Source organism: Marmota flaviventris, chromosome 14 (assembly GCF_047511675.1).
Source record: "Marmota flaviventris isolate mMarFla1 chromosome 14, mMarFla1.hap1, whole genome shotgun sequence".
Classification (NCBI taxonomy): domain Eukaryota; kingdom Metazoa; phylum Chordata; class Mammalia; order Rodentia; family Sciuridae; genus Marmota; species Marmota flaviventris.
In genome coordinates, this window is record NC_092511.1 from 6306435 (window position 1) to 6332678 (window position 26244).

The 26244-nt window shown below is 37.9% G+C and overlaps 1 protein-coding gene across 1 annotated transcript in view; it reads left to right on the forward strand.

Annotated features, from left to right (window-relative positions):
- Positions 1-615: 615 nt before the first annotated feature.
- Taf1b (TATA-box binding protein associated factor, RNA polymerase I subunit B) overlaps positions 616-26244 on the forward strand; it is a 73909-nt gene continuing 48280 nt past the window's right edge. Inside the window, exons 1-7 of the mRNA XM_027937811.2 lie at positions 616-673; positions 2031-2129; positions 7342-7429; positions 9815-9912; positions 10318-10413; positions 15035-15188; positions 21598-21754. Coding sequence (XP_027793612.2) covers positions 656-673; positions 2031-2129; positions 7342-7429; positions 9815-9912; positions 10318-10413; positions 15035-15188; positions 21598-21754 — 710 coding nt within the window. The 5' untranslated portion in view covers positions 616-655. The remainder of the gene's footprint in view (positions 674-2030; positions 2130-7341; positions 7430-9814; positions 9913-10317; positions 10414-15034; positions 15189-21597; positions 21755-26244) is intronic.

Consider the following 26244-nt stretch of genomic DNA (forward strand, 5'->3'; position numbering starts at 1 on the left):
GCGCACACCACCACTCAACGTCACCGTGTCTCCTTTTTTCTCTTCCCACCAGAACAGCATCCCCGGGAGGGCGGCCTTTTGCTCGGTCTGAGTGCCAGGCCCTGCACCCGTTCTGTGGACGGGCCGGACCGGGACCGGGTTCAGCGGGCCCACGAGGCCGGCCGCGCGCGCCCGCGCTCGGTGAGGCCCAACTACAAGGGCCCGCAGTCGTGCCTAATTCCTACAGAGGAGGAAAGGAGGCACAGTAGGCGGGAGGGTCGCGATCAGACCTCTAACTCAACAGCCGCGCTCCTCCCTCCGCCTCGACTCCTCTCCCAGAAAAGTGCGGCAAGGGCGGGGGGACGCGCGGGAACCCGGCCTGAGGAACGCGTGGACTGGGGCCAGCAGCCGTCAGCGGGGTGCGCGTCTGAATCGCCCGCTGGTTCGCTGCAGGGTTTTGTTCACCGCGAACCAAGAAGGAACGTGGTCCCGGAGGCGGAGGAGGACGCGCGCTTCACGGAGCTTCGCCCGAGAGCGCCAAAGCGTCCCAGCGCACGGACGCGGGCTCCCGGAATTCAGAGTCCGGGGTTTGCGTTTCCGACCGGAGGACTCCTCCTGCGACTCCCGGAAGCGGCGCTCGCTGCCCTGGTAACGGGCTCGGCGCCGAGGCGGCGCGATGGAGCTGGAGGAGGCGGTAAGGAGGTGGCTCCTGGCGGGCCAGGACCGCGGGCCCCCAGGGCAGTGAGGCTGAGGAGCGGCGGTCGCGCGACGCCGTCAGGCCCAGGGCGGCCGCCCGCGGGCGCAGGGCGGGGCGAGGGATGGGGAGGGCGGGCCGCGTGCGCTGCGTTCCAGTCCGGGCGCGGTCAGAGCTGGGGTGGAGGGCGGTTGGCTGGGCGCGTCTGGGAGGAGGCCGCCACGCGCTTGCCGGGCCACCTGCCCAGCTGCCCTCTCCCCGGGATCACCCGTGCGTCCCCCTGGCGCTGGCGTGGGTGCGGCCGAGGATCCTCGAGGCCTGTCAGTGCGGGGTCATTGACAGCTTTACCAAGCTGCCAAAATAAATCTGGCATTCATTTTTTGCATACTACCTAAAATGCTGTATCCATTGACGTTATTAAATGAGTTTTTGGTAATTAGATCAATGATGATAATAAGTCCAACACGGAAGAGTTGAGAGTCGGAAAGTTAGGTCCTGGACGTGCAGAGGCAGTGCTGTGCTAGAAGGTCCCCCAGAACAGGCTCGCGGAATTTGGTCGGGTGGGTATGGGGGATTGAACCCGGGCGCTGTACCACAGGACAACGTTCCAGACCTATGTGTGTATCTATTATGTGAGACAGGGTCTCGCCAAATTGCTTAAGGCCTCACGAAGTTGCTGAGACCGTCCTCAAACTTGGGATCCTCCTTTTGAGTCTCTGGGATTACCGGCCTGCGCCACCATACCCCGCTCAATCAATGTTAACTGAATGGTTAAGGTCTAAATGCTAAATTGATGGAACTTAATCGTTACTCACCATAAGATATACATATTTGCTACCAGTAGGTTCCAAGTCTCTTTTGCTCACCATTGACTCCCAGCACCTAGTAAAATGTCCAGTTCTCATGTAGTTGATACTTTTCATACTGTTGAATGAATAAATCAAAACTAGAAACAACAAGAATCTAGTTTCATTTTGGTATGTGTTTTTAATGCCCTAGAGGAATTTCTAAATGGTATATGTAATTTTAAAGTCTTACTTATACTTTTATTTCACCATTTTTTTCTTAGCACTTTCAAGGAGTTTTATTTGTCTTTATTTCAGTTTATCCCTATCATGTTTTTTTTTTCTCCCCTCACAGACTGCATATTTTAGCACGTTGTCTGCAATTGAGTTTCATACTGCTTAAGAGATTGAGCTCTTCTCCTTGCTGAACAGATATCTCTGATATATTTTCTGTGATTTTTTTTTTTTTAATTTATAGGGTAAAATTGACAGGAACCCTCCAAGTAGAACTAATAACTGCAGGGTTTAAACTGAATGTGGTTTTATATTAACACCTTTTCCCTCTTCTATAGGAAGAGTTTAAAGAACGCTGTTCTCAATGTGCTGCTGTCTCTTGGGGTCTTACTGATGAAGGCAAATATTATTGCACTTCTTGTCACAATGTTACAGAAGTAAGTAACATGTTTTTTATGAATTTTCTTAAGTTTTAAAAATTGCAGTTTCAGCCTAGTGGTTCTCAAAAAAACTGATGAACTTTATCACTCATACAGTACCCAAATTCTAAGAATTTAAGTAGTCTTTAAATTCTCACTCTTGAATTAAGGAATTTGTAAATTAGATTGAGGATGAGCTTTTGAAGTTATGTTGAGCTATTTTCATTTTATCTTTCTGATGTGCCATACAAATTACAAAGTATTTCCTTATCTATTATCTCATTTCCTTCTCGTAACAACCTGTGAGATATAGTGTTGTGCCTATTTTTGATGGAGCAAGTGGGGCTCAAGAGTTGAATGAGTTTTCCAAATTCTTGCAAGTTTTGAGCCAAGTCTCGAACCTGAGTCTTCTAACTCCATGGTTCCTTTTACCACATCACACCTGCTTCTTAAGGTAGAAATTGTTATACTGTCCTTTGTAACTTTGGTAAATGAGATGTCACACTAGAAGCTCTAGGTCCTGTGACCACATCTTCAGACCAGTATAACCAAAATAATCAAGGTATGGACAGTCTACTGCTGGATAGGCTAATAGGACTCTGCTCTGTGGAAAGGAATTTGCTCAAAGCACACAGGGTCGGCAAATCTTCATTACGTCGGATTAAGACCTGACTTCCTTAACAAGACTCCTAAAGCACAAGAAATAAAATCAAGAATCAATAAATGGGAAGGATTCAAACTAAAAAGCTTCTTCTCAGCAACGGAAACTATCAATAATGTGAAGAAAGAGCCTACAGAATGGGAGAAAATCTTTACCATATGCACATCAGATAGAGCACTAATCTCCAGGATATACAAAGAACTCAAAAAACTTAAGCCAAAAAAACAAATAACCCAGTCAATAAATGGACTAAGGAACTGGACACTTCTCAGAAGAAGATATACAGTAGATCAACAAATATATGAGAAAATGTTCAACATCTCTAGTGATTAGAGAAATGTAAATTAAAAGTACTCTAAGATTTCATTCTGACTCACTCCAGTCAGAATGGCAATCATTAAGAATGCAAGCAACAATTTGGGGCTGGGGATGTGGGTCAAACGGTAGTGCACTCAGCTGGCATGCGTGCGGCCTGGGTTCGATCCTCAGCACCACATACAAACAAAGATGTTGTGTCCACCGAAAACTAAAAAATAAAATATTAAAAAATTCTCTCTCTCTTTAAAAAAAAAAAAAAAAGACTACAAGCAACAATAAGTGTTAGTGAGGATGTGGGGGGAAAAGGCACACTCACACAATGCTGGTGGGACTGCACATTGGTACAGCCAATATGGAAAGCAATATGGAGATTCCTTAGAGAACTTGGAATGGAGCCACCATTTGACCCAGCTATCCCACTCTTCGGTTTATACCCTAAAGACTTAAAATAGCATACTTCTGTAACATAGCCACTTCAATGTGTATAGCAGCACAATTCACAATTGCTAAACTATGAAAGCAAACTAAGTGCCCTTCAACAGATGAATGTAAAAAGACACTGGTACATATTCACAGTGTACTTATTACTCAGCATTAAAAGAGAATAAAATTATGGCATTTGCAGGTAAATGGATGGAGTTGCGAATATCATACTAAGTGAAATAAGCCAATCTCAAAAAAACAGGTGCCGAATGTTTTCTCTGATAAGTGGATGCTAATACATATTGGGGGGGCCCATGGGATAAGTGGAGGAACTTTGGATGGGGCAAAGGGGAGGAAGGGAAGGGGCAAAGGGGTAGGAAAGATGATGGAATGAGACCAATATCATTACTCTAGGTACATGATGATTACACAAATGTGTGACTCTACTTCACCTACAACCAGATAAGTGAAAAATTCTGCTCCATTTGTGTACAGTGAATCGAAGAGCTTTCTATGTCATGCATAACTGATTAGAACTATTACATTTAAAAAACAAAACAAAATAAAAAAACAAGTTCTATAGCTTCTCGAAGAACCTAAAGATCAAATGGAGCAGCTCCTGGCATTTGACCTTGTCTCATTCTAAAAATGAAATGTCTAACTTTTATTAAATGTTTGGATGGAAAATTCACAATAATTAAACTATGGAACCAACCTCGCTCAATGCCCTTCAAAGGGATTGAATGGATAAAGAAACTGTGGTATATATACATAATAACTATTACTCAGCTTTAAGACAAAATAAAATTATGGCATTTTCAGGTAAATGGATGGAGTTGGAGAATATCATGCTAAGCGAAATAAGCCAATCCCAAAAAACCAAAGGCCAGATGTTTTCTCTGATGAAATTGTTGGTGTAAAAAAGATGTTCATTTATCTTGATTATGGTGATGGTTTTATGGAGATATTATGTATCTTGAGTTATATATAAATATATGTACATACGCAAGCACATCAGATTGTTCACTTGAAATATATGCAGTTTGATCCTCTGCTTTGGTGCATATTAAGGCACTAGTGTTTAGTGACACTAAACTCACTGTTAGACCACAGTGCAAACGTAAATGTGCTGAAGGAAGCCTGTGGCCTAATAGACTTGCCATTAGCAGATGAAGTCAGCATACTATTTTTAATAGAAATTTAACTACCATAATTCATTGTCTCTTTTATTTCTGTCTTTGATAATTCCTTTTATTTGTTCTGGCTGATTAAATTCACTGTGATTATTATTTTTTTTTTAATATTTACTTATTTATTTTTGTTTTTGTCGGACACAACATCTTTGTTTGTATGTGGTGCTGAGGATCGAACCCGGGCCTCACGCATGCCAGGCGAGCGCACCACCACGGGAGCCACATCCCCAGCCCCTACTGTGATTATTTTTTATCTTAAAAAGTTCTGATACCACTGAATAGCTCCACATTTAAATGACTGTCAATTCACATGGAATAAATTTATCAAGAATGTAGAGTTCTTGAAAGTGGGCAGCATATTTTTTATAAAGGCCAAGAACCTAGCTCAGAGCTTCCTTCCATAAAATAGACAAAACTCTGTTGCAGGGCTTTGGTCTTTACTCTTGGCTTTATGGCAGTGCAGATGTGTTCATTACATAGAATGTGATGTAGTTAGTGCTCCCTGGCATTGTGTAGTATGGTGTTGAGACCCAGTGGGAGGGGAATGAGCAGTGAGATAGTGGTTATACCTTTGAAAAATGGAAATCATGATACAAATTACCCAATTTTTCTATCCCTCTCATTGTCTTCCAGCTTATTCTGTGTATGATTCTTCTAGCTCTAGGCACTCTGTGGAGTCTGAGAAAAAGATTTCCAAATTGCTAAGGAATAGGAAACTTATTGATGTGTTTTATCCAGGAAAAAAAATGTAAGGTCTTAAATTTGGCCAACTTAAATAATAGATATTTTTATGATATTTCATGGATATTTAATAAAAGTGTATAGGCTGGAATTATATAAGTTTAATAGGTTTTTAAGATTATAAGAGCAATACATGTTTATTGTAGGAAATTTTGAAATTGTGAGGATGAAAGCTTAAATTAATGATCTCAACACATTTCAGAAATTTCCTTTTTTTTTTTTTTAACATATTTTTTTTGGGTTATCAGTCGACCTTTATTTGATTATGTGGTGCTGAGAATCAATCCCAGTGCCACACATGCTAGGCAAGTGCTCTACCACTGAGCTACAACTCCAGCCCAAGAATTTCCTTTTCGTCTTTTTTTCCTATGTATGAGAGAGGTAAGGGGATCTGAGATCTTTTTATTTGTGATATTCTAAACATTTGCAGATATTTTTGCTGACTCTAAGTAATTCCTTAATATAATCATTCAGTAATTTACTTACAGCTCTAATTTTAGATATTTAGCTTTTTCTAGTTTTTTTGTTGTTTCACATTTTGTATAATCTGTATTTTGAGCCTTTTTTTCCTGACTATCCTTTATAAGTTTTACTTGTTATTGCTAGATAACTGCTTTTGTATTTACTTTGACATGTCTTATGTTCTCAGTGTGACCAACCTAGTACACTAAAATTGCTTTGAAAATATTTTCTGTGACTAGATAGACTACATCCCAAAAATCCTGTCATCTTTTATTTCTAATGAGAGTTAAAGATAAATTTCATTCATTTTTGGTTGTGAGAAAGCCAGAATCTTAGACACTTGATCTTGAGAGCAGTAGGAAGAAAAAGACTTTGGTATGGGGCTAGGGTTGTAGCTCAGAGCTAGACTGCTCACCTAGCATGTGTGAGGTACTGGATTCGATCTTCAGCACCACATAAAAATAAAATAAAGATATTGTGTCCAATTTCTCTGATTTTTCAAATGTTATATTAGACAAAATATTGGCTCAAATTTAGGGAATCTGATATAGAAACATTATGAAGGTAGGGTAAGGAGGTTGATCTAAATTATTTTAAAAAATCATAATTGATGTTACACATCATTGTTTATGTGCAAACTAAAAACTCATGCAGAAAAAAATTGTTAGAAATAATTTAGGAGATTAAATTTATATTTGAAGTGATTCTGTAATACTGATATAAATGGACTACCATATAAACAACTACTTCCCATGTTTTCAAATATAAAAAAAAAGATATTGTGTCCATCTATAATAAAAACTAAATATTAAAAAAAGACTGGTATGAATTATATTAATCAGTTAATCATTCTAAAATTCTGTAAGTTTCACTAAAAACAAAGAATAGTACTTTTATAATTTTAGACATGAAAGCAGTTATAGAGTAATATTCAAACACATGGAAAAAGAGGCATCAATAGTATGGCAAATACAGAAATTATTTTAATGCCCAAGTGTGTTTTGCGTGGAGGAAAGAAAAAAAGTAAATTTGACTTTTGATTTTGTTTAATAGAGTTAATCAGTGATTTAAAATAAAGTTTATTCATTTAACAGACACTTTGTGGTTACTATGTTTAGGCACTGTTTTAAGAATCAAGAAATTGTTGGGGTTGGGGATTTGGCTCAGTGGCAGAGCATGCTTGCCTAGTAAACACCTAAGGCCCTGAGTTCCTCTGAGTTCCATCCTCAGCCCTGGGGGGGGAAAAAAAAAAGAAAGAAATTGTTAATGAAAAAGCAACATAAAGTTTAGCCAGAATATTACAACTTATATGATTTTCCCAAGACCACGATTGGTCTTGGCATTTGCAATTTGGTTTATTATACTTCTCAGAGCATACTTGATGCTATGGGAGATGTAAAACCTTCATAAGGTCTGTGTTTGTTTCCTGTAGAGATCTAAGGAAGTCATAAACACTGATGCTATTCCTAATGCCAAGATAAAAACCATCAACAGGGGGCTTAAAAGAAAAAGAAAGCATGGTAAGCTCGTTCTTCATTTGTGCTTAACTTTTGTTTTTCCTTTTAATTTTTTTAGTTATTAATGGACCTTTAATTAATTAATTAATTGTTTGTATGCGGTGCTGAAAATTGAACCTAGTACCTCACACATGCAAGCACTCTGCCACTGAGCCCCAGCCTCACACTTAACATTCTTTATTCACATCTTTCACTGTCATGATTTGGGGGCATGGAATGGAAGTTTAAATAGATTCTAGAGAAAATGCTAGCTTTACAGCAGATATTCCAAAATTGAATTAAAATTGGTAACAATTGATGGTAAAATTGGAAGCAGATGTATTAAATCATACCTTTTATTAAATCCTTATTACTGTCATTGAGTTGCTTTTCCAGTGGAGCAACTATTATGCAAAAGATAATAATAGCAAAAGGAACATTTATTTTTATCTACTGGCATATATTCTTCTGTTGCATGTCTATTATTGATTAGAAATATGATTTTCTATGCTTTTCAAGGAAAATGCTTATTGCCCACAATCATTCAACTGTAGTTAGGTGAGTTAAACACAATAAACTTTCAGAAGCCCATTTCTCATGTTGAATTTTGAGCACACCCTTTTAAAATAGGAAGATTATTTTCCCTTAAAATAGCCTCAGCATGGGTGTGCTTGGAAAGATAATCTATTTTATTAATCTAATGAGTACATATAATTAACCATTATTGAGAAGGATTGGAGGTAAAGTCCACTGAAGCGTTTTATTTTTGTGACTAATGACCTAGGACCAGATTCTCAAATTTGAAACCAGGGTAATGATAATAGTAGACTTTTCTACATGAGGTAGCTGTGAAGATAACACATACATAAAATATTGTGCAAATATATATATATATATATATATATATATATATATATATATATATGAATGAAAATTAAATATTTACATGGAATACATTGACATTCTTAGATGAATAACAGAGAATGCCTAAATACTAATTCATGTTCCCTGCTTTTAATGATGACTTTAGTATGCTAACTATTTATTTTTCTCCCTTTTAGGTTAATATTTCAGAAAAATCACAGTTAATGAAAAACATTTAAAATCTGAAATTATACAAAATTCTTAATTTTAGCACTTGAATTTTAATTGGACTAAAACCTGATTAATTTTTCTTAAATTTTATCAGAGTAAATCCTGATTAATTCAGACTTGATGTGTTTAAATAGTTACAATGTGAAGTTTAATTGTAAATTCCTCAAGGAACTCCAGGTGCTTAATAAAGGGTTAAGTGTCTATAGTCAACCTTATCTTCTTAGTCTCTTCATCTCTGAAGTGAAAAGAGTAATATCATTTATTTTGTAAAATAGGAATAGACTCAGAATTTAAAATGCCATTTTATCAGTTTCTAAGTTTCTGAAACAGCATGCTGGGACAGTGTATGGATGCCTCAGAAATACAAGCTTTCTGTTACACCCTGAGATCCCTTCCAGGATGGGATTGAGTTAGTCGGGGGGTGTTGGGAGACACTGAGACATTAAAGTAGGGGAGACGGGTTGAGTCCTCTGCCACGTGTATGGGAGAAGGATTCTGGAAGACAGTAACAGACTTCAGAAGCTGTTTTTAAAGAATTGATAACATACTTATATTTATCCTGTAATGAGGAGTAAAATACATCGTGGTGTTACAATTTTAATGTTTTCTTTAACTGGTTGCCATAGTCATTTAACATTTGCTCTGTCTGTTGCCGTCTATTGTGGTGGCATATTTCTTAATAATGTCTTAGGATGGTTTTGAGGATTCAAGAAAATAATTTACTTAAAATACTTTAGTACGCACTTGGTATGTAGGCAGAGATCAGGAAGTATTAGATTTCTTGCTTTCAGTTTCTCCCTATAATGTAAAATTATATCTGCAAAAGTAGAATGCCATTGAACAGCTTATTTTCTTTGAATGTTCTTTTTGCCTTTTTCACACTCTTGGACTATCAGATCCTGATATTTGTCATCTTTTGCCAAGTAATTTGCTGGGCTATTGTGAGTGATGGAAGCAATGACTGAGTGCTTTCATTTAGGATTCTGTTTGACAATGTCTGGTAAAATATCATTTCAAAAACTTTTTTCACTTTTTTAGTGTGCTAACTACTGATTTTTCTCCCTTATAGGTTAATATTTCAGAAAAATCACAGTTGATAGAAAACATTTAAATATGAAATTATATAAAATGCTTAATTTTAGCATTTGTGTACAAATTTTCCATACTAGAAACAAGAGAATGTAAGAATTGAAACTATTCAGGAGCACAGAAAAATTCAAGTTACAGTGTATAAACACAAATTGTAACTATGTAGTAGCATCGAGTTAGTAAATTAGGAGTGCAAAGTCTAACATGTGGTTATTTGTCATTTAGAAAAAGGCTGGGATTGGTATGTGTGTGAAGGTTTTCAGTACATACTTTACCAACAAGCAGAAGCCCTAAAGGCCCTTGGAGTGGGCCCTGAGTTAAAGGTAAGTCTTCCAGTATCTAGATGTTACCTTTACATTTCATTGCTGGAAGAGTAAGATTCAGAGTAGAATTAAGAAGAAATCATTATTAGTGCTAGGGGTTAGGGGCTTTGACCCTGACTAGAAACATAGTCATGTATAAGTTGTTTTCTTTCTCTGATCCTTAATTAAAATGTAAGAGAAAGGGTTTAACTAAGTGATCTATAATGTCCTTTTCTTCTTTGAAATGTAAGATTAAGAGCTATTACATTTTCCCCACATACCTGCTATTATGCTATCTTTCTACTTGAGGAAAAGCAGGCATTTAGGTGAAAGCAGTATATAAAGTACAAGAGGTTCTGTGGTACATATGCACCTGAACATTTGTTGTCATAACCTGAATCACCACTCATTTCCCTTCCACCTTAGAATGAAGTTTTACATAATTTTTGGAAGCGCTACCTTCAGAAGAGCAAGCAGGCATATTGTAAAAACCCAGTATATACCAGTGGAAGGAAAGCTAAGGTAAGTCACAAGTCTGAGAAGTGGGACTAAAAGATGTGTAGTGAGACAGAGCTGGAAATATGGGGTTTGTGAGTAGTTTGAGTATGGGATTGTGATGTTTTAAGAGGATTTTGGTGAAGAAGCTTTCAGTTTAGTCCAGGACAGGGTCTCTGATTTAGACATCAAAATGAATTTTGACTTCTTATTAGACTAATTAATTTTTTAGATAGAAGCTTTTTAAAAAATATCTTTGTTGTAGATGGACATAATAACTTTATTTATTTATTTAATGTGGGGCTGAGGATCGAACCCAGTGCTTCACAAGTGCCAGGCAGGCAGGCACTCTACCACTGAACTGCAACCCCAGCCCTAGGTAGAAATTTTAAGGAATTTCTAAATGTGCTATTATTAAAAGTTTGTTTGTTTTCTTTTTTTGTATGTTACTCTTTTTGCTTGGAGTACTTATTTACTTTACCTGGCATTTCAAGATTCAGCTCAGTTATCTCTTCTCAGAAGCCTTTTTTTTTTTAAATATTTATTTTAGTTGTAGTTGGACACAGTACCTTTCTTTATTTTTATGTGGTGATGAGGATCGAACCCAGGTCCTCACGTGTGCTAGGTGAGTGCTCCCGCTGAGCCATAACCCCAGCCCTCAGAAGCCTTGATGTGAGGGAAAAATAAGCCCATGTACCCCGTTCCCTACATCTACTGGAGCAGCTGTATTTTTGGCAGCTTGTTTTTGACTGCTTTGCCGATGTGTCATGAAACATTTGTTTGGTTTAAAGACAGTTCCACTGCTAAGAAAGGCCAGTTTGCTGTGTTTGATATGCAGTACTTGCCCTCCAGGACTGAGAAGAAGAGATTCTTAATCTGTTTGATTCCCATTTGCTAAGAGCTTGGGAATTTGTTCCTGTGTTTCCTTGTTTGTTCTGGTCCTCAGGCTCAGCATGCAGAGTTCAGTGACCTGGCACCGAGAAGCCCAGGTCTGTGTGAAAGGAAGAGGTTACAGAGGTGAGACGAGGAGGCATCTCTGAGCTGTTAGTATCTGCAGTGCTGCTGGTCTTAAGAGTGAGAAGTTTAGAGTAAGCAAGTCATGCAGGAGACGATTACAGGGGGAAGAAAAATTAAGGAATTAGTTTGAGAAACTTCTTAAAAATGTGACACCATGAATTTAAACTCAAGAAAAATAACTTGAATGTACCAGGAAAATAACATTTTATGGTCAGAGTTATGACACATTATCCTATCTTGGTATAGAAGACAGGTACTTCTCAAGAAAAGCAAAAGATAACTGTATGGTTCTAAGATGACAATTTAGAAGAGAAAATAGCAACCAAACTAGTAACAACTTGATCTTAAGATTTCATAGCTGAGATTTTTTATATTATGTTGTTTTTTGTTTTGTTTTGTTTTGATACTGGGGATTGAACAGGGGCTTTTGACCACTGTGCTACATCACCAACCCACCCCACTTTTTAAAATTTTTATTTTGAGACAGGGTTTCACTAAGTTGTATAGGTCCTAAGTTGCTGAGGCTGGCCTCCCATCTTGAGGTACTCCAGCTCAGACTCCTGAGCTTAGCTGAGGTATTCGTTGATTGTATTTGGGACTTGTCTAACACATAGAAAATATAAAATAGAAACCTAGGGTTCTCTGTGGCATTTAAATATTTTCAAGTTAGCATAAGATTTAAAACCAAAAAGTTTTGTTGGTTTGAGTAAACATCTGGATAAAGCAGTATTAGTGTCACACTCAAATCTTGGTAAATAAATAAGCACAAAGAAAAATTTTAAGCTAATATATAAATTGGTAATATAATTTCAGTTGCTAAAGTACAGCTATATTGTTGTGTGTTTACGTGTGTGCTTGTATGTGTGTGTTTGGGAGTAGGTGTTGAGGATTGAACTCAAGGCCTCATACATGCTAGGCAAGTACTTTATGGCTGAGCTATATCCCCCGCTCCTATACTGTCTTTTGAAAGGACGGGGAACCCTGACTTTTGAATTAGAAGCTTGGAGGCTGGTCTGTGACTCCGTGGTAGACCTCTTACATAGCATGTTCAGGGCTCTGGATTCTATCCCTAGCATTGCAAAAGAAAGAAAGGACTTAGAAGCTTAACCTTCTCAAACACCCAATAAATATTTTTTTGTAGTGCTTTGGGTGTGACTATTTCAGAAGCAGTAGGAGGCCTGTATTTGAATCCTGGTCCTACTACCTTGAGCTGTGGAATCTAGGGTGGAATCTACTGGAAACTTGCAAAAGAAAACCAATAAACAAGCAAATATATAAATCAGGGTAAGGGGAATAAGAGTGGGACTGCAGGGAAGGATGCTGTGTTATCAGGTGGTCAGGAAGGCCTTCCTGAGGATGGAGCTTAAGGAAGTGAGAGAGAAGATACAGGAATATGGATAAGAAATGCAGAATTTCAGGCCTCACCCAGACCAAACCTAAATCTGAATTTTAACAGACCCCTAGATGCTTTCTTTATCTACTAAAGTTTGAGAAGCACTGCCCTAGGTAAGCCCTGGTGGGGGCTGGGAACAAATGGTATCCTTGGAGATAAGTGGTTGAATCCTAGATAAACTTTGAAGATAGAGCCAACAGGATTTCCTGATGGACTGGATGTGGGGTGTGGGAGAGAAAAGGGTGACTATAAAGTTTTTGGCTAAAGCAAGGAGTTACCATCAACTGAAATGGCAGGTGGAACAAGAACATCAGGAATTCAGTTTGGGGCATGTTAAAAGTTTGAGACAGGTGTGAGACATCCAAGAGGAAATGTCAAGTGCAGTTAGACATTTAAGTCTGTAGTTCAGGAGAAAAGTCTAGACTAGAGATAGAAATTTGAAAGCTGTCAGTTTGCACTACCATCATTAAATCTAGAATGCTATTGTTTATAAGATACACCATTATTGGAAGTACTCAGAAAAAAAATGCTGCAGATTAAATCATGATGTGCCACCAATTATAATCTACATTGTGATTTCAAGGATGTTAAAATATGGGGATAAAGTATATTTCATAATTAAAGTATAGTAGCTAATATTTAAAACCAAAAGGCTGGTGGACGTCACCAGGGAGTTAATTGATTGCAGTTGGGGCATAGATAGATTGAGAGAAGAGAAATTCGAGATAGCACTTCAGAACTTTATTGAAGAATTTTGCTGCAAAGAAGTACAGAGAAATTGTGTGGGAGCTGAGGTCAAGAGGAAGTTTTTAAAAGAGTAGTATAAATGAGGGCATATTTGTGTACTGATGGAATGATACAGGAGAGAAGAAATATTCACAATGGAGAGAAAAAAATGGAAGTGTTATCTTTAAATAGGTAAGAGAAGTAGAATCGATTGCACAAATGGAGAAATTGGCTATAGGTGGGAATTTGGATGATCCAGAAGAATTGGGAAGAGGGCAAAGGATAATGTGAGCTGCTCATAGGTGCTTGCTGCAGGAGCCTGTGGAAGTTTGGGGTTTTTTTTCTTTCTTATTTGTAGTTGACACAATACTTTTATTTACTTGTTTTATTGTGGTGCTGAGGATTGAACCCAGTGCCTTGCAGGTGCTAGGTGAGTGCTCTACCGCTGAGCCACCAGCCCATTCCCAGAAGTTTTCTTCTGATTGCTTCAGTTTTCTTAGAGTCCATGCCTTACCTTTTGTGGCTTTCCCACAGGGAGGGAGGAGTTATGCTTGACAGAAAATGCCAGCATTTTATCCCATTCCTTGTTTTTTTTTTTTTTTAAGTTTCATTCTCTAGTGAGCTTCTTAAATATGTCTTATCAACTTGTAATAGGATCAAGTTTCTTGACCTGAAGGGCTAATATTGATGCTTTTTGCTTGCAACCAGTTCCTCAAGGTAAGGTCAGCTAATGAGGTTGTTAGCCAGCCAGCTGACCTTCTTAGTGACACTGATCACTTCATTCACACTGCGTGTGTGACCTATCAACCAATGGGATGAGATGGTACATCCTTGTCAATTATACGTTATAAACAGTAAGTGCTATAGGAATTCAAAGAAATGAGAAATCATAGAAGAAGAGTGGGTTGGAAAGAGCATACTAGACGAAGTAATGATTGGAGAGAGGGAGAAGAAAAGAAAGACAGTTCAAGCAGGAGAAACAGAATGAACAAGATTAGAAAGCAAAAATTCCCCAGGTAGGTTTTGTAGAAGGAAGCCAGACAGTGTGCATGAAGCCATTATTTGTCTGATGTTTTCATTATGAGGATATTAGTGCTATAATAGAAGTGTGGGGGTGGGGGGAGGAGGAGACCCTTCTGCTCTGCTGGCCGCATTTCTTCACTCATCCTTGTCTGTAGCCCTTCTTCTTCTTCTTCTTTTTTTTTTTTTTTAAATCTTTATTTTTATTTGTTCATTTTTATGTAGTGCGGGGGATCGAACCCAGGACCTCATGTGTGCGAGGCAAGCACTCTACCACTGAGCTACAACTCCAGCCCCTGTAGCCCTTCTTTAAGAAGCATTGCTAAGGGCTATCCGGGATTGTGTTTCAGAAGTAAATACTTTTCAGAGTTAGGGACTTGGCAGCTCTCTGTAATATTTCTCTTATGGTATTTATGATGGTAAAGAAGTTCACAGAAATTAGCTGTTTTAAACTCCTGTGCAATATTTTTATTTAAATTATTTTGTGAACAGGTTTTGGAAGATGACCTAAGTCAGTCGGACTGGGCTAGTGAGCCTGAGTTGCTGAGTGATGTTAGCCATCTATCTTTTGTTGAAAGTGGAGCAGAGTCTCAGCCTGATGCCCAAACTCAAAAGCCTTTCCCCATCACCAAAGCATCACAACCAGGTAAAAATCAGAACTTAAACTGTTCAAAATTTTAAAGCTAGCACTGCATCTTAAAAATAGTTTAATCCTGTCTTGTGATATTCTAAGAAAGGGAATTTGATCTAATGAAGAATGACTTGCTGAATCTCATGCCTGAGAAAAAGGCAAATTAAATAAAATTTTGGTACAGTTTTTAAAAAGGTACATTATCTCCAGGTGAGTAAATTTGTATGATTTTTGAAGGGAGATAAAGAGAAAGTAGATTCAGAAAGAAGGAAGCTAGATCAAAAAAGAATGTGTATGTGTGTGTGTGTGTGTGTGTGTGTGTGTAATGTGGGCTTAGAATTTTCAAAGAAGTTTGTAGCAGAAAAAATGTAACTTTGCATGATAATATACAGTTTCTAAGTATAGCTTAAAGCAAGCTGAATAAAATTTACTGTTATGTGTATGTCTTACTTTTTAATTTTATTCTATAACTTTAAATATTTAAGAATATACTTAAGATTATGGATATAGACCTTCTCCATAAAATGTTTATTTGTTTTAGTTGTTCCTTCAGTATATTTTTTTCTTTATAAAATCATGGTGGAAAACAGACCACAGAGAACTTAACCAGGCTTTTGTTACAGGTTATAACAATCTTGATATGTGCTGATAAGATTTCTTTGGGAAATAGGCTCCAACTTCTCTGGTATTAGACGTTGTTTATTGAAATCTTTTTTTTTTTTTTAATTTTAATATTTATTTTTTAGTTTTTCGGCAGACACAACATCTTTGTTTGTATGTGGTGCTGAGGATTGAACCCGGGCTGCACGCATGCCAGGCGAGCACGCTACCGCTTGAGCCACATCCCCAGCCCTGTTTATTGAAATCTTGAGCTTACAGTGGTAATATAAAATTTGAAACAAAATATTTCTTTCTTTCTTTATTTTTATGTGGTGCTGAGGATCGAACCCAGTGCCTCACCCATGCTAGGCAAGTACTTTACCACTGAGCCATAGCCCCAGCTTGAAACAAAATATTTCTTGTATGGACTGTTTCTTTGCAAACCTTTACTTGCCAAAGGTTAAAAATTGTTATCAGCCAGCATATCTCCATGTCTTGCTGGACTGCACAGTGACACAGATGTCAGATAAGTTAGTTTTTGTGTCCAAATAAGTCAAGTGTTAGAATCAGAGGATGATTGGACAGCAATGACTCTTTGGAATTTTCTTCGTGTTTTCAGGCAACCTTAAACTCATTAGTCTCATACATACTGTGACTCTAAAACCATGCAAGCCTTTTAAAAGAAGATGTTGATTACTTTTAAAGCATCATGATTGTTTTGTTTACCTTTGTTAAGGATTTTTTGTTTGTTTTTTTAGTAGATGATGATCTTTAGACCTGTTAGGTTTTATGCTAAATTCATGAATGCACCTCAATACAGAACTATTAGATGAAGATAGTCGCAAAGAAAATAAAATCAGGGGCTGGGCATGTGGCTCAAGCAGTAGCGCGCTCGCCTGGCATGCGTGCAGCCCGGGTTCGATCCTCAGCACCACATACAAAGATGTTGTGTCTGCCGAAAACTAAAAAAAAAATTAAAAAAATTCTCTCTCTCTCTCTCTTAAAATAAATAAATAAATAAATAAGATCACTGGTTTTTGAACCACCCAGAAATAACCACTACTGCTGTGGTTGATCATCTAGAAGTTCTTTCTTCATGTATATATAGGGAAAAGGAAAGATTTTTGTTTTGTTTTTGCAAAATTGTAAACTGTTTCTGTTTTCTTTAAATTCGTTTTTTAAAGTATTTATTTTTTAGTTGTAGTTGGACACAATACCTTTATTTTATTTATTTACTTTTCTGTGGTGCTGAGGATCGAACCCAGGGCCTCCCACATGCTAGGCAAGTGCTCTATTGCTGAGCCACAATCGCAGCCCCTTTCTTTAAATTCTTAATTAAAATTCCACAGTGTGTAATTCAGATCATTTCCAAATCTTGTTATGAAAAATTGCAAAAACAGCAACAACAAAAAAGTGTGTAGTTCACCATCCCCCTGAATGTTCTTTTCCCAAGAGACACTGTTTTCAATTTTTTGTAACGTCTATATCTCCGAATCACATGCCTCAAGTATTATCTTAATTTCTGGTTGGGACGTTAGCTATTGAATTCCCAATTGTGGAAGATGGAGTCTTAGCTCTTTCATACATCCGTGCTGCCTCTCTTCCCCAGATCATCCCCAGAACATGATTCTGTATTTCTCATTCTCCATCTTGCCAATCCAATTATACTTTTTTTTTTAAACTAGATCAGTATTTAGTGCCTAAATGATTATAAATGTAAAAATGCTATTCAGAACTGAAACATATAGCTTACTATGATTTTTCTGTGTATCCTTTAATATTCCTTGAGTTAATTATTGTTATTTGATTACTTTTCTATTTATTACTAATTTATAATTTTTTCTTTTTGTACTAATCTATAATTTATTACTAATGTGTCTTTATACCTTCTCTCAGTTCTTAAAAATCTCCTCTTTACTTTAAATGTTGTATTAATTTTATATTCTGAAAGAATTCTCTCCAGCATCTGTCCCAAGACCTATGGCCTGGCCAACTTTGGAATCTCTTTTACTACCATCCTGCGATTCTGTCACTTCTCTTTTGTTGATTTTCTTATTTTCTGGATTTCACTTAATCTTTTTTCCTGGTTTATTTCCTCTTTTTTTTGTGGAGCACCTTTTCTTATTTCACAGAGGATATTAATGATTTTCTCTCTGATTTTATTATTTTCACTCCTGTTTTTTATGATAGAGAGGTTCTTCAGATTTTTAGTGAATCTATGGTGGCTCTTCTTAGGTAAAAATGGAGGAGGGGCTGGGGTTGTGGTGCAGTGGTAGAGCGCTTGCCTAGCATGAGCTAGGTACTAGGTTCAATCCCCAGCATCACAGAAAAGTAAAGAAATAAAGGATTTGTGTCAAACTACAAATTTAAAAAAAAATAGAAATAAAAAAGAATGGAGGAAACAAAAGAACTGGGGAGATTTTGATCAGTAGAGGCCCTGATTTTGATGCTCAGCACCAATACAAATAAAAACAGTCCAGAAAGAGAGACACACACGAAAGTTTTGTGCATGTGGTGAGTCTTGTCAGCTCTGTTGACAGGGGTGATCTAGATGGGTTATTTTCTTAGTGAACCTCCATTGTTATCTTTAAATCTCCACCCATTTACCCCACCCCCAACATGTTGATCAGATTCCCCAGAGATATCTCTTTGAGTCTTCTCTTTAGCAAGTGTATAATCCTGGCAATCAGTGTTCTGGGAACTGGGCAAGAAGCAGCCTGGAGGGGGTTGGGAGTTTGTTACAGTACTCAGCACATGGACTTTCACTTAATTCTCCTTTTTTCATTTTCCACCATGCAATGTTAGTGACTTACCTTATTCTAGAGACCCTTTATTTTACTCTGTAGAGGAGAGACTTCCAATTTTATGCCAAGATTGGGGAGGGGCAGTCACATGGCTGTATAGAGTTGGGTTAAGAATCTGGGTGTGTGGGCATCTTCCTCCTTCCCTTCTTTGCATTTATTGTTAAATGGGGCTGAAGCCAGGGCCTCCTGAATGGTGGACAAGTGCTGTACCACTGTAGCCATGAGCTACATCCCCGAGCCTTAACTGTTTTTAAATCAAGACTTTCAAGCAGTCCTCCTGGTGTTATCCCTGCCCTCATCCAGTTTCTAGGGGTATCTAATTTAATCAATTCCTGAGCCACCTTTAGGGATCTCTAGTGAAAAATTAGATTGCCTTTTGGCCTTTCTGCTGCTCACTTTGGATCTAGTTTTCACTAACTGCCAAGGCAGTCCTTACCTAGCCATATGCTTTCCAGCTTCTATTTATTGCTGTTATCTCCTTTTCCATGTTATTTGTTCTTGGATTTTTATAGTTTTAACAATTACTAATTGTTGTAGTGGGAGAGAGCAGAAGCTAAAGTATTTTTAATCTGCCATCTTAACTGGAGGTCCTTACATGATGAGAGGACTATATGAAAAGTGTGTGTGTGTGTGTGTGTGTGTGTGTGTATAACAGTATTTGGGGGAAATCTGCATTCTACTTCTTTTAAAGCAGTGGTCCTCAAATGTTGGCATTTGACAGAATCTTCTGGAGAGCTTTTTAAAATACAGTAATTTAAGTTTCTGTTAAGTTCTCAGATGACACTGATGCTACTGTTTCAGGGACTGTACTTTGAGAACTGCTGAGCTAAAGCATTATGGATATTATTATGGAGTATACAGTTGTGTGGAATTACTTAATTAAGTTTCTATTCTTGGTGCTTAGGTTGTTCTAAATTTTTTCATATTATTAGTAGTGCTGCACAATATTCCTTCACTTTAAATCTGTGTATGTTTGGGTTTTTTTTTTTTGGTACTGGGGATTGAATCCAGGGGCACTTTACCATTGAGTTATATCCCCAAACCTTTTTATTTCTTATTTTGAGACAGGGTCTTTCTGAGTTGCTTATAGCCTCACTAAGTTGCTAAGGCTGTTCTCTGTCTTGGGATGTTCCTGCCTCAGCCTCCTGAGTCCCTGGGATTACAGGTGCTTGGCAAACATTTGCATGTTTCTGAGACCATTTCTTTAGGACAGAATCTTAGAGGTGTTGAACAGTTTGTTGCTGAATATTTTTTTGGTTCCTACTCTGTTCTGGGAATTGTTCTGGACTCTGGGGACAGAATGGTCAGCAAAACTATCTGCCTTTGAGGTGTTTATAGTATAGTAAGAGGAGATAGATAATAAATGCACACATAAAATGTTTGGTTACTGATAAGTTCTCTGAAAGAAGAATTTATAGAATTTGAAAAAGGGGTTTTTGAAAAATTATTTTCAGAGTTTCTGTTCAAGAAAACTTGGAGTTTCTTAGAGCCATTCCTAGCCCTGCTTCTCTACCCTCACCCTTTAGGTGACATCCACTAATACTATGGCTTGATCAACCACCGGTCATATCCTGAAAGTAAAACATTCCCTATCTTTAGTTTCTCCTCTATACTAGGTTTATATTCACCTGCCTACTTACTATTGAAGATCTCACACTGAACATTGCAATTCCATCTTGATTTCTCTTGTCAAATCTCTTTGCCATCTCCCTTATCTCAGTAAATGGGATCTTCATTTTGTTGCTCAGGCCAAACACCTTAGATTCATAACTTGTCTTCTCCTTCTCTCTCATGAACCTTACATTCAGTCTATTACCAAGTCCTTTTGACTCTGCTTTCAGAATTGATCTAGAATCAGCCACTCTTACCATCTGCAAGTGCTTAAGCCCAGTCTCTGCCATCCTCCTCCTATTCCTGCCCTCCTGTAACTCCATATAGCAGACAGAGTGACCTTTCCAGTACGGAAATGAGATCATGTTGCTCCTATGTTTAAAACTCTCCAGAAACTTATCATACTTAGAATAAAACTCAACATACAAATCATGGCCAACAAGGCCCTACCTACTAGTTTTTTCTCTCTCAGCTTTCATCTCTTCCCACTTTCCCTAGTGACTGATGCCTCTCCCCACTGTTCTTGCATGCTTGCTCCTGCTGAGGCACTTGTTGTTCCTCCTGAGAGCCTTAGTCTCTTGTCTGAATTCAGGTGGGTCTCTGATCAGATGTCATCTTCTCAGAGAGATCTCTCTGACCACCAGCATAAAATTGCACATCTCCTCCCTTCCCATCAAGGTAGGCCCTGCGTGGCTATTTTCCTATATAGCACCACCGTCTGTCAGTTGCCTTTTTTGTTTATTGGTCTGTCTCCCATTACTAAAATGTAAGTTCAGAGAGAGGCATTTCCTGAGACACAAACAACGAGATGAATAAGTATTTGCTTAATGAAGGATAAAGACACAGTAATGTATGTGGTGGAGGGTACCTGGAGGATGGGATGGGAGGAAGTACTGCTTTAGCTCAAGAGTTTGGGAAGGTATCTCTGAGAAGAGGACATGCAATTTGAGGTCTGAATTAAAGGAGTTACACATTTTTTCTTTGCTTTGTTATTGTTCATCCTTTTATTTATTTTAAAAATCATATACTAAGAATTTAATCCAGGGCCTTTTGAATGCTAGGCAAGCTCACTGCTGCTGAGTTGTACCCTTAGACCCAGCCCCTCCCTCCCTTTTTGTTTTCTTTTTTGAGACAGGGTTTTACTAAGTTGCCCCGGTTGGTCTTGGACTTGTGATCCTCTTGCCTCAGCTTCCCAAGTAGCTGGGATTATAGGTGCACACCATTGCGCCTGACCTCAATTACATTTTTGGCTGATTTTCTTCTAACCTTTGATTGCTTTTTATTGTCAAATTGATCTTTGTAAAGATTATCAATTATAACTTCATTTTAGGATATTTAAAATGCCTTTTTGATTTTTTATTCCAAATTAGTTAACTTATATTTTAAAAACTCTTGCTTAATCTCCTAAGAATCAGCATCTGTCTGTTCTGGATCTCTTGACGGAGTTGAATATTCAGAACGAAAGGAAAAAGGAGTTGTGAAGATGACTGTGCCGAGGACACTTGCTTTCTGCTATCTGTCCTTACTTTGGCAGAGAGAAACAATTACTCTTTCTGATCTTCTGAGGTAAGCTGAACTTATCATGTAATAATATCGATGTCAATTATTCATGCATTTGAATATTTGAAATTTTTTGAGGAGGGACTAGATTTGGGGTTTTGATTCTGAAGTTTACTCTCCCCTAGACTAGTAATTCATCTTTTGGGTTTTTTTCTTTTTTCTTTGCAGTACTAGGGATTGAGCCCAGGGTGCTTTGCCACTGAGCTACACCTCTGGCCCTTTTTATTTTTTATTTGGAGATAGGGACTTGGTAAGTTGCCCAGGCTGGCCTCTTGACTTGCAGTCCTTGCCTCAGCCTCTTGAGTCGCTGGGATTACAGGCATGCGCCACCATGCCTGGAAGGTTTTCTTATTTATATAGTGGAAATGATAGATTTTTCCTCATATGAGATACTGGAAAGTTAATTATCTAAAATAAAATACTTTGAAGAGAAAAAAATGACATTAAAATACCTGAATAGTAGTATTAAGTATTTTCTAAGAAAAGATGAACAGATGATCTTTACATTAACAAACTAGTTATTAGTAGTTACACAAAAATGCGTGTTGTTGTTGTGAGAGCTAAAATAGAGGTTATCTGTTTGTTTATTAAGAAAAGTTGAAAACAAAGCTATGGGAAGAACCTATTAATACAGAGTAGGCATTTACATTTTCCAATGGCCTATGGATTTTATGTTAATGAATTGAGTAAATTAGTGTAAGAATTTCTCAATAAGTATGTCAAAATCATTAATATGTTAATTTTTTTCTTTTTTATGTGTTCTGAATAATAATATTTGGGTTTAGTCAGTGTGTAGGGTGTTTATAACAGCACAGACTTGGAACCAGACTCCTGACACTGCCACTTATTATGTGACCTTATGTAAGTGACTTAACTTCTCTCTGCTCAGTTTCCTCACTGGTAAAGTGAGGCTAATAATAATAACTACCTCATAGGGTTGTAACTACTTTCAGCAATTAGTCTACCTGAGAAGGACTTAGAACAGTGTCTGGCAGGCAGTGAGAACCCAGTGCTGTCATGTTGTTTTTGTTTTCATCATCACCATCATTGTTGTCATCACCATCATCATTGGCACTAGTGCCTTTTATTAAGCAGAATGTTTCCAGTAAATAATGGTAGTGCCTTTGAATTTGGCCACATCAACCAAATAACAAGGCTTTTCCCAGGTGTGATTAACTCAGCATGCAGATAGCCCATGAATCAGTGAATTTTACTCTTAAGTTGAAAACCTCATCATGCTTTGTATGCCCTCGTTGGGTGATGTCATCTTCTCCCAAGGCTTTAATTACCATCTATATGCTGATGACTCCCAAATTTATATCTCCAGCCCAGACTTGTCTACTGAGGGCCAGACCCATATATTCATCTATACAGCTGCCTCCTGGACACACTACCTGGTTGTATCTATGATATCTCAAAATCAGCAGGACTAAAAAAGAGGCTTATCTTCTGTCTCCTTAATGCAAATCCTTCTCCAATGTTTCCTATGTTAGTAAATGCCATGCACCCTGTTCTGCAGAGACCAAGGAATCATCCTTGGTTCTTTCCTGTCTCTACATATAGTTAGTCATTATTTCCTATCAACTATATTTCCAAAATAACTCTCAAAACCATTCTTTTTTCTATTCTCTGTGTGTCTATTGTCTCTCTCCTCACCTGGATTACTTAATAGTTTCACAACTTTTTGTCTGCAATCTTGTATCATTCCTATTCATTTTTATCCTTATAACCAGAAGCATCTTTCAAATCCACAAATATAACCATGTTTTTCAAGCTGGACAAAGGGACTAGGCATCCCACCCAAGATGCTTTATCATGGGGTAACAGAACTCTCCTAAAAATCTTAGAGATTGAAGAAAATATTTATGTGAAGTTCTGCTCAGGAAGAATCTAATGAGGGTGGAAGAATGGGAGTGAGATCCTCTTCCCCTTCATTCCCTCATCTCCCTTCCCTTCTCCTTCCTTACCAACAGGAATTCTAAAATGCCATCAAGGAGATTTGATCTAGTTGGCTGGAGGCTTTTATTTTGCTGTGAGGGGTTTACAAGTTTGGAAACAGAGCTTGGAGCAATAGGAGAAGGGGCTGTCACCATTTGATCCTAGTTCTCTTTTCTCCTAGAAAGAGCTCTGTCCGGGTTCTCCAAGTGTAGCTTCCTGACCAACAGATTCACCATCACCTGGGAATTTACAGAAATGCAAATTCTTAGACCCATTCTAGATCTTCTGAATTTGAAACTCTGGCGGTAGGGGTGGGTAGGGCATGATAACCTCTTTTCATAAGCCCTCCAGGAGGAGGAGATTATATATGTGTGTGTGTATGTATGCATATTTGTACATGCATACATTATAATAATATAATTTGGTTAATTTTGTTCCTAGTAGGGATTCTTGTGAATGCTAGGTGTGAGAACTATGGCCAAACTTAAAAAAAATTTAGTACTGTGATTTGAAGGGAGTTGTTATTACCCTGGCCAGAACACCCATATATTGTACACTGATTGTGCATGCCACTCCCTATTTAAATCTCTTCTAGCATCATTGCATAGTCTTTAGGTTAAATTCATAACTCTTCAGATAACTTACAAGGGACCCTGCTTGCCTAGCAATAATGACAACAATAATAAAAAATAGCCAACATGTATTTATCCCACAAATGCTTATTGAATATCTACTATGTTCATGTATTGTTCTAGAGTTAGACCCCTGAGATGCAATTGTTAGTCATATATGTAGGGCAAGTCCATGCTCTTATGAAGTCTCATACTAGTGGAGAAAACAGATGAGCAAGTACATAAATAAACTAGAAAATGATTGAACAGATTCAGAGGATTGAAATGAGATGATGTGATGGAGAATGACTACTTGGCTACCTTAGATTGGTTATTAGGGAAGGTATAATTTGAGCTGCACTTTGAATGAAAGTAGATCTGACTGGTGAGGATGGGAAGTACTAGCATTCCAATTAGAGAGAGGTTGTTAGTGCCAAGTCCTAAAACAAGATCAGTGATTGAGGAACAGAAGGAGGATCTTGTAAGTGAAGGAAGTGAATTTGAAGGAGGAATGGGAGGCTTGAAGGCCAAGAGACTTGATAAGCAGGGTATAGGCATGCCTTTATAAGTCAAATAAGAAATAGGATTTTTGAAAATTGAGGTATAGTTTATATATTATAAGGTTCAACCTTTAAAAATATGTAATTCAGTGGTTTCCACTATATTCACAAAGATGTGGAGCTATCACTTCTCTATCAACTCCCCATACATACTCATCACTCCAAAGGAGACCCCATACCGATTAGGACTTTGGTCCTAATTTTTTTTTAAATTTTTTAAAATTTTTATTATAGTTGTTCAAAACATTACATAGCTCTTGACATATCATATTTCATACATTTGATTCAAGTGGATTATGAACTCCCATTTTTACCCCATATACAGATTGCAGAATCACATCGGTTACACATCCACGTTTTTACATACTGCCATACTAGTGTCTGTTGTATTCTGTTGCCTTTCCTATCTTCTACTATCCCCCCTCCCCTCCCATCTTCTCTCTCTACCCCATCTACTGTAATTCATTTCTCACCCTTGTTTTTTTTTTCCCCCACGAAGATTAACATTAAACAGGGACGAGAGGTGGGAGGGAAAGGGAGAGAGAAGGGAAATTGCATGGAAATGGAAGGAGACCTTCATTATTATACAAAATTACATATAAGAGGAAATGGTCCTAATTTTTAAGTGTGATAGTAAGCCACTGAAAGATTGCAGCAGGAGAGACTGGTCTGATTTATATTTTTAAAAAGATTATTTAGGCAGCTATGTAGAAAATGGATTATATAAAAGTAAGGGTGAAAACAGGGAGACCACATGGTCTTTTGCTATACTTAAGACAGGAGATGGTAATTGAGTTAGGGTGGTGGTAAGGGAATAGAAAGAGGGAATAAGTTCAGGACCCGGCTCTAATGTGCTTCTCACATGATCTGCAACCAAGGACCAGTTTATTAAATTTCCAGTCCTTCAGTTTGAAACTTCAAACAGTGCAGTAAAATTATAAATAGAAACAGTGTCCAGGGGATGTGGCTAACATAGTAATCTATTGGTCAGGAGAGTCATACAGGAAGATTTTAGTCTGTGCGAATTCCTCTTCAACTTCCTAGGTTGATCCAGAGAAACAGCTGAGGAAAATAGATTGTTCAGAATTTTGATTCAGTAGCTATCCTTAGTTTTTTCTACATCTGTAATTTCAGCAACTTGGGAGGCTAAGGCAGAAGGATTGCAAGTTCAAGGCTAGCTTCAGTAACTTAGCAAGGCCCTAAGCAACTTAGTGAGCCCCTGTCTCAAAACTTAAAAAAAGGACTGGGGATGGGGCTCAGTGGTAAAATGCCTCTGGGTTCAGTCCCCAGTACCAAAAGTATGTATGTATGAATGAATGAATGAATAAAAATTCAAATTTGAAAAGAAAAATAAACTTTTGAAAGAGGCTAAGAGCAGCCCTATTTA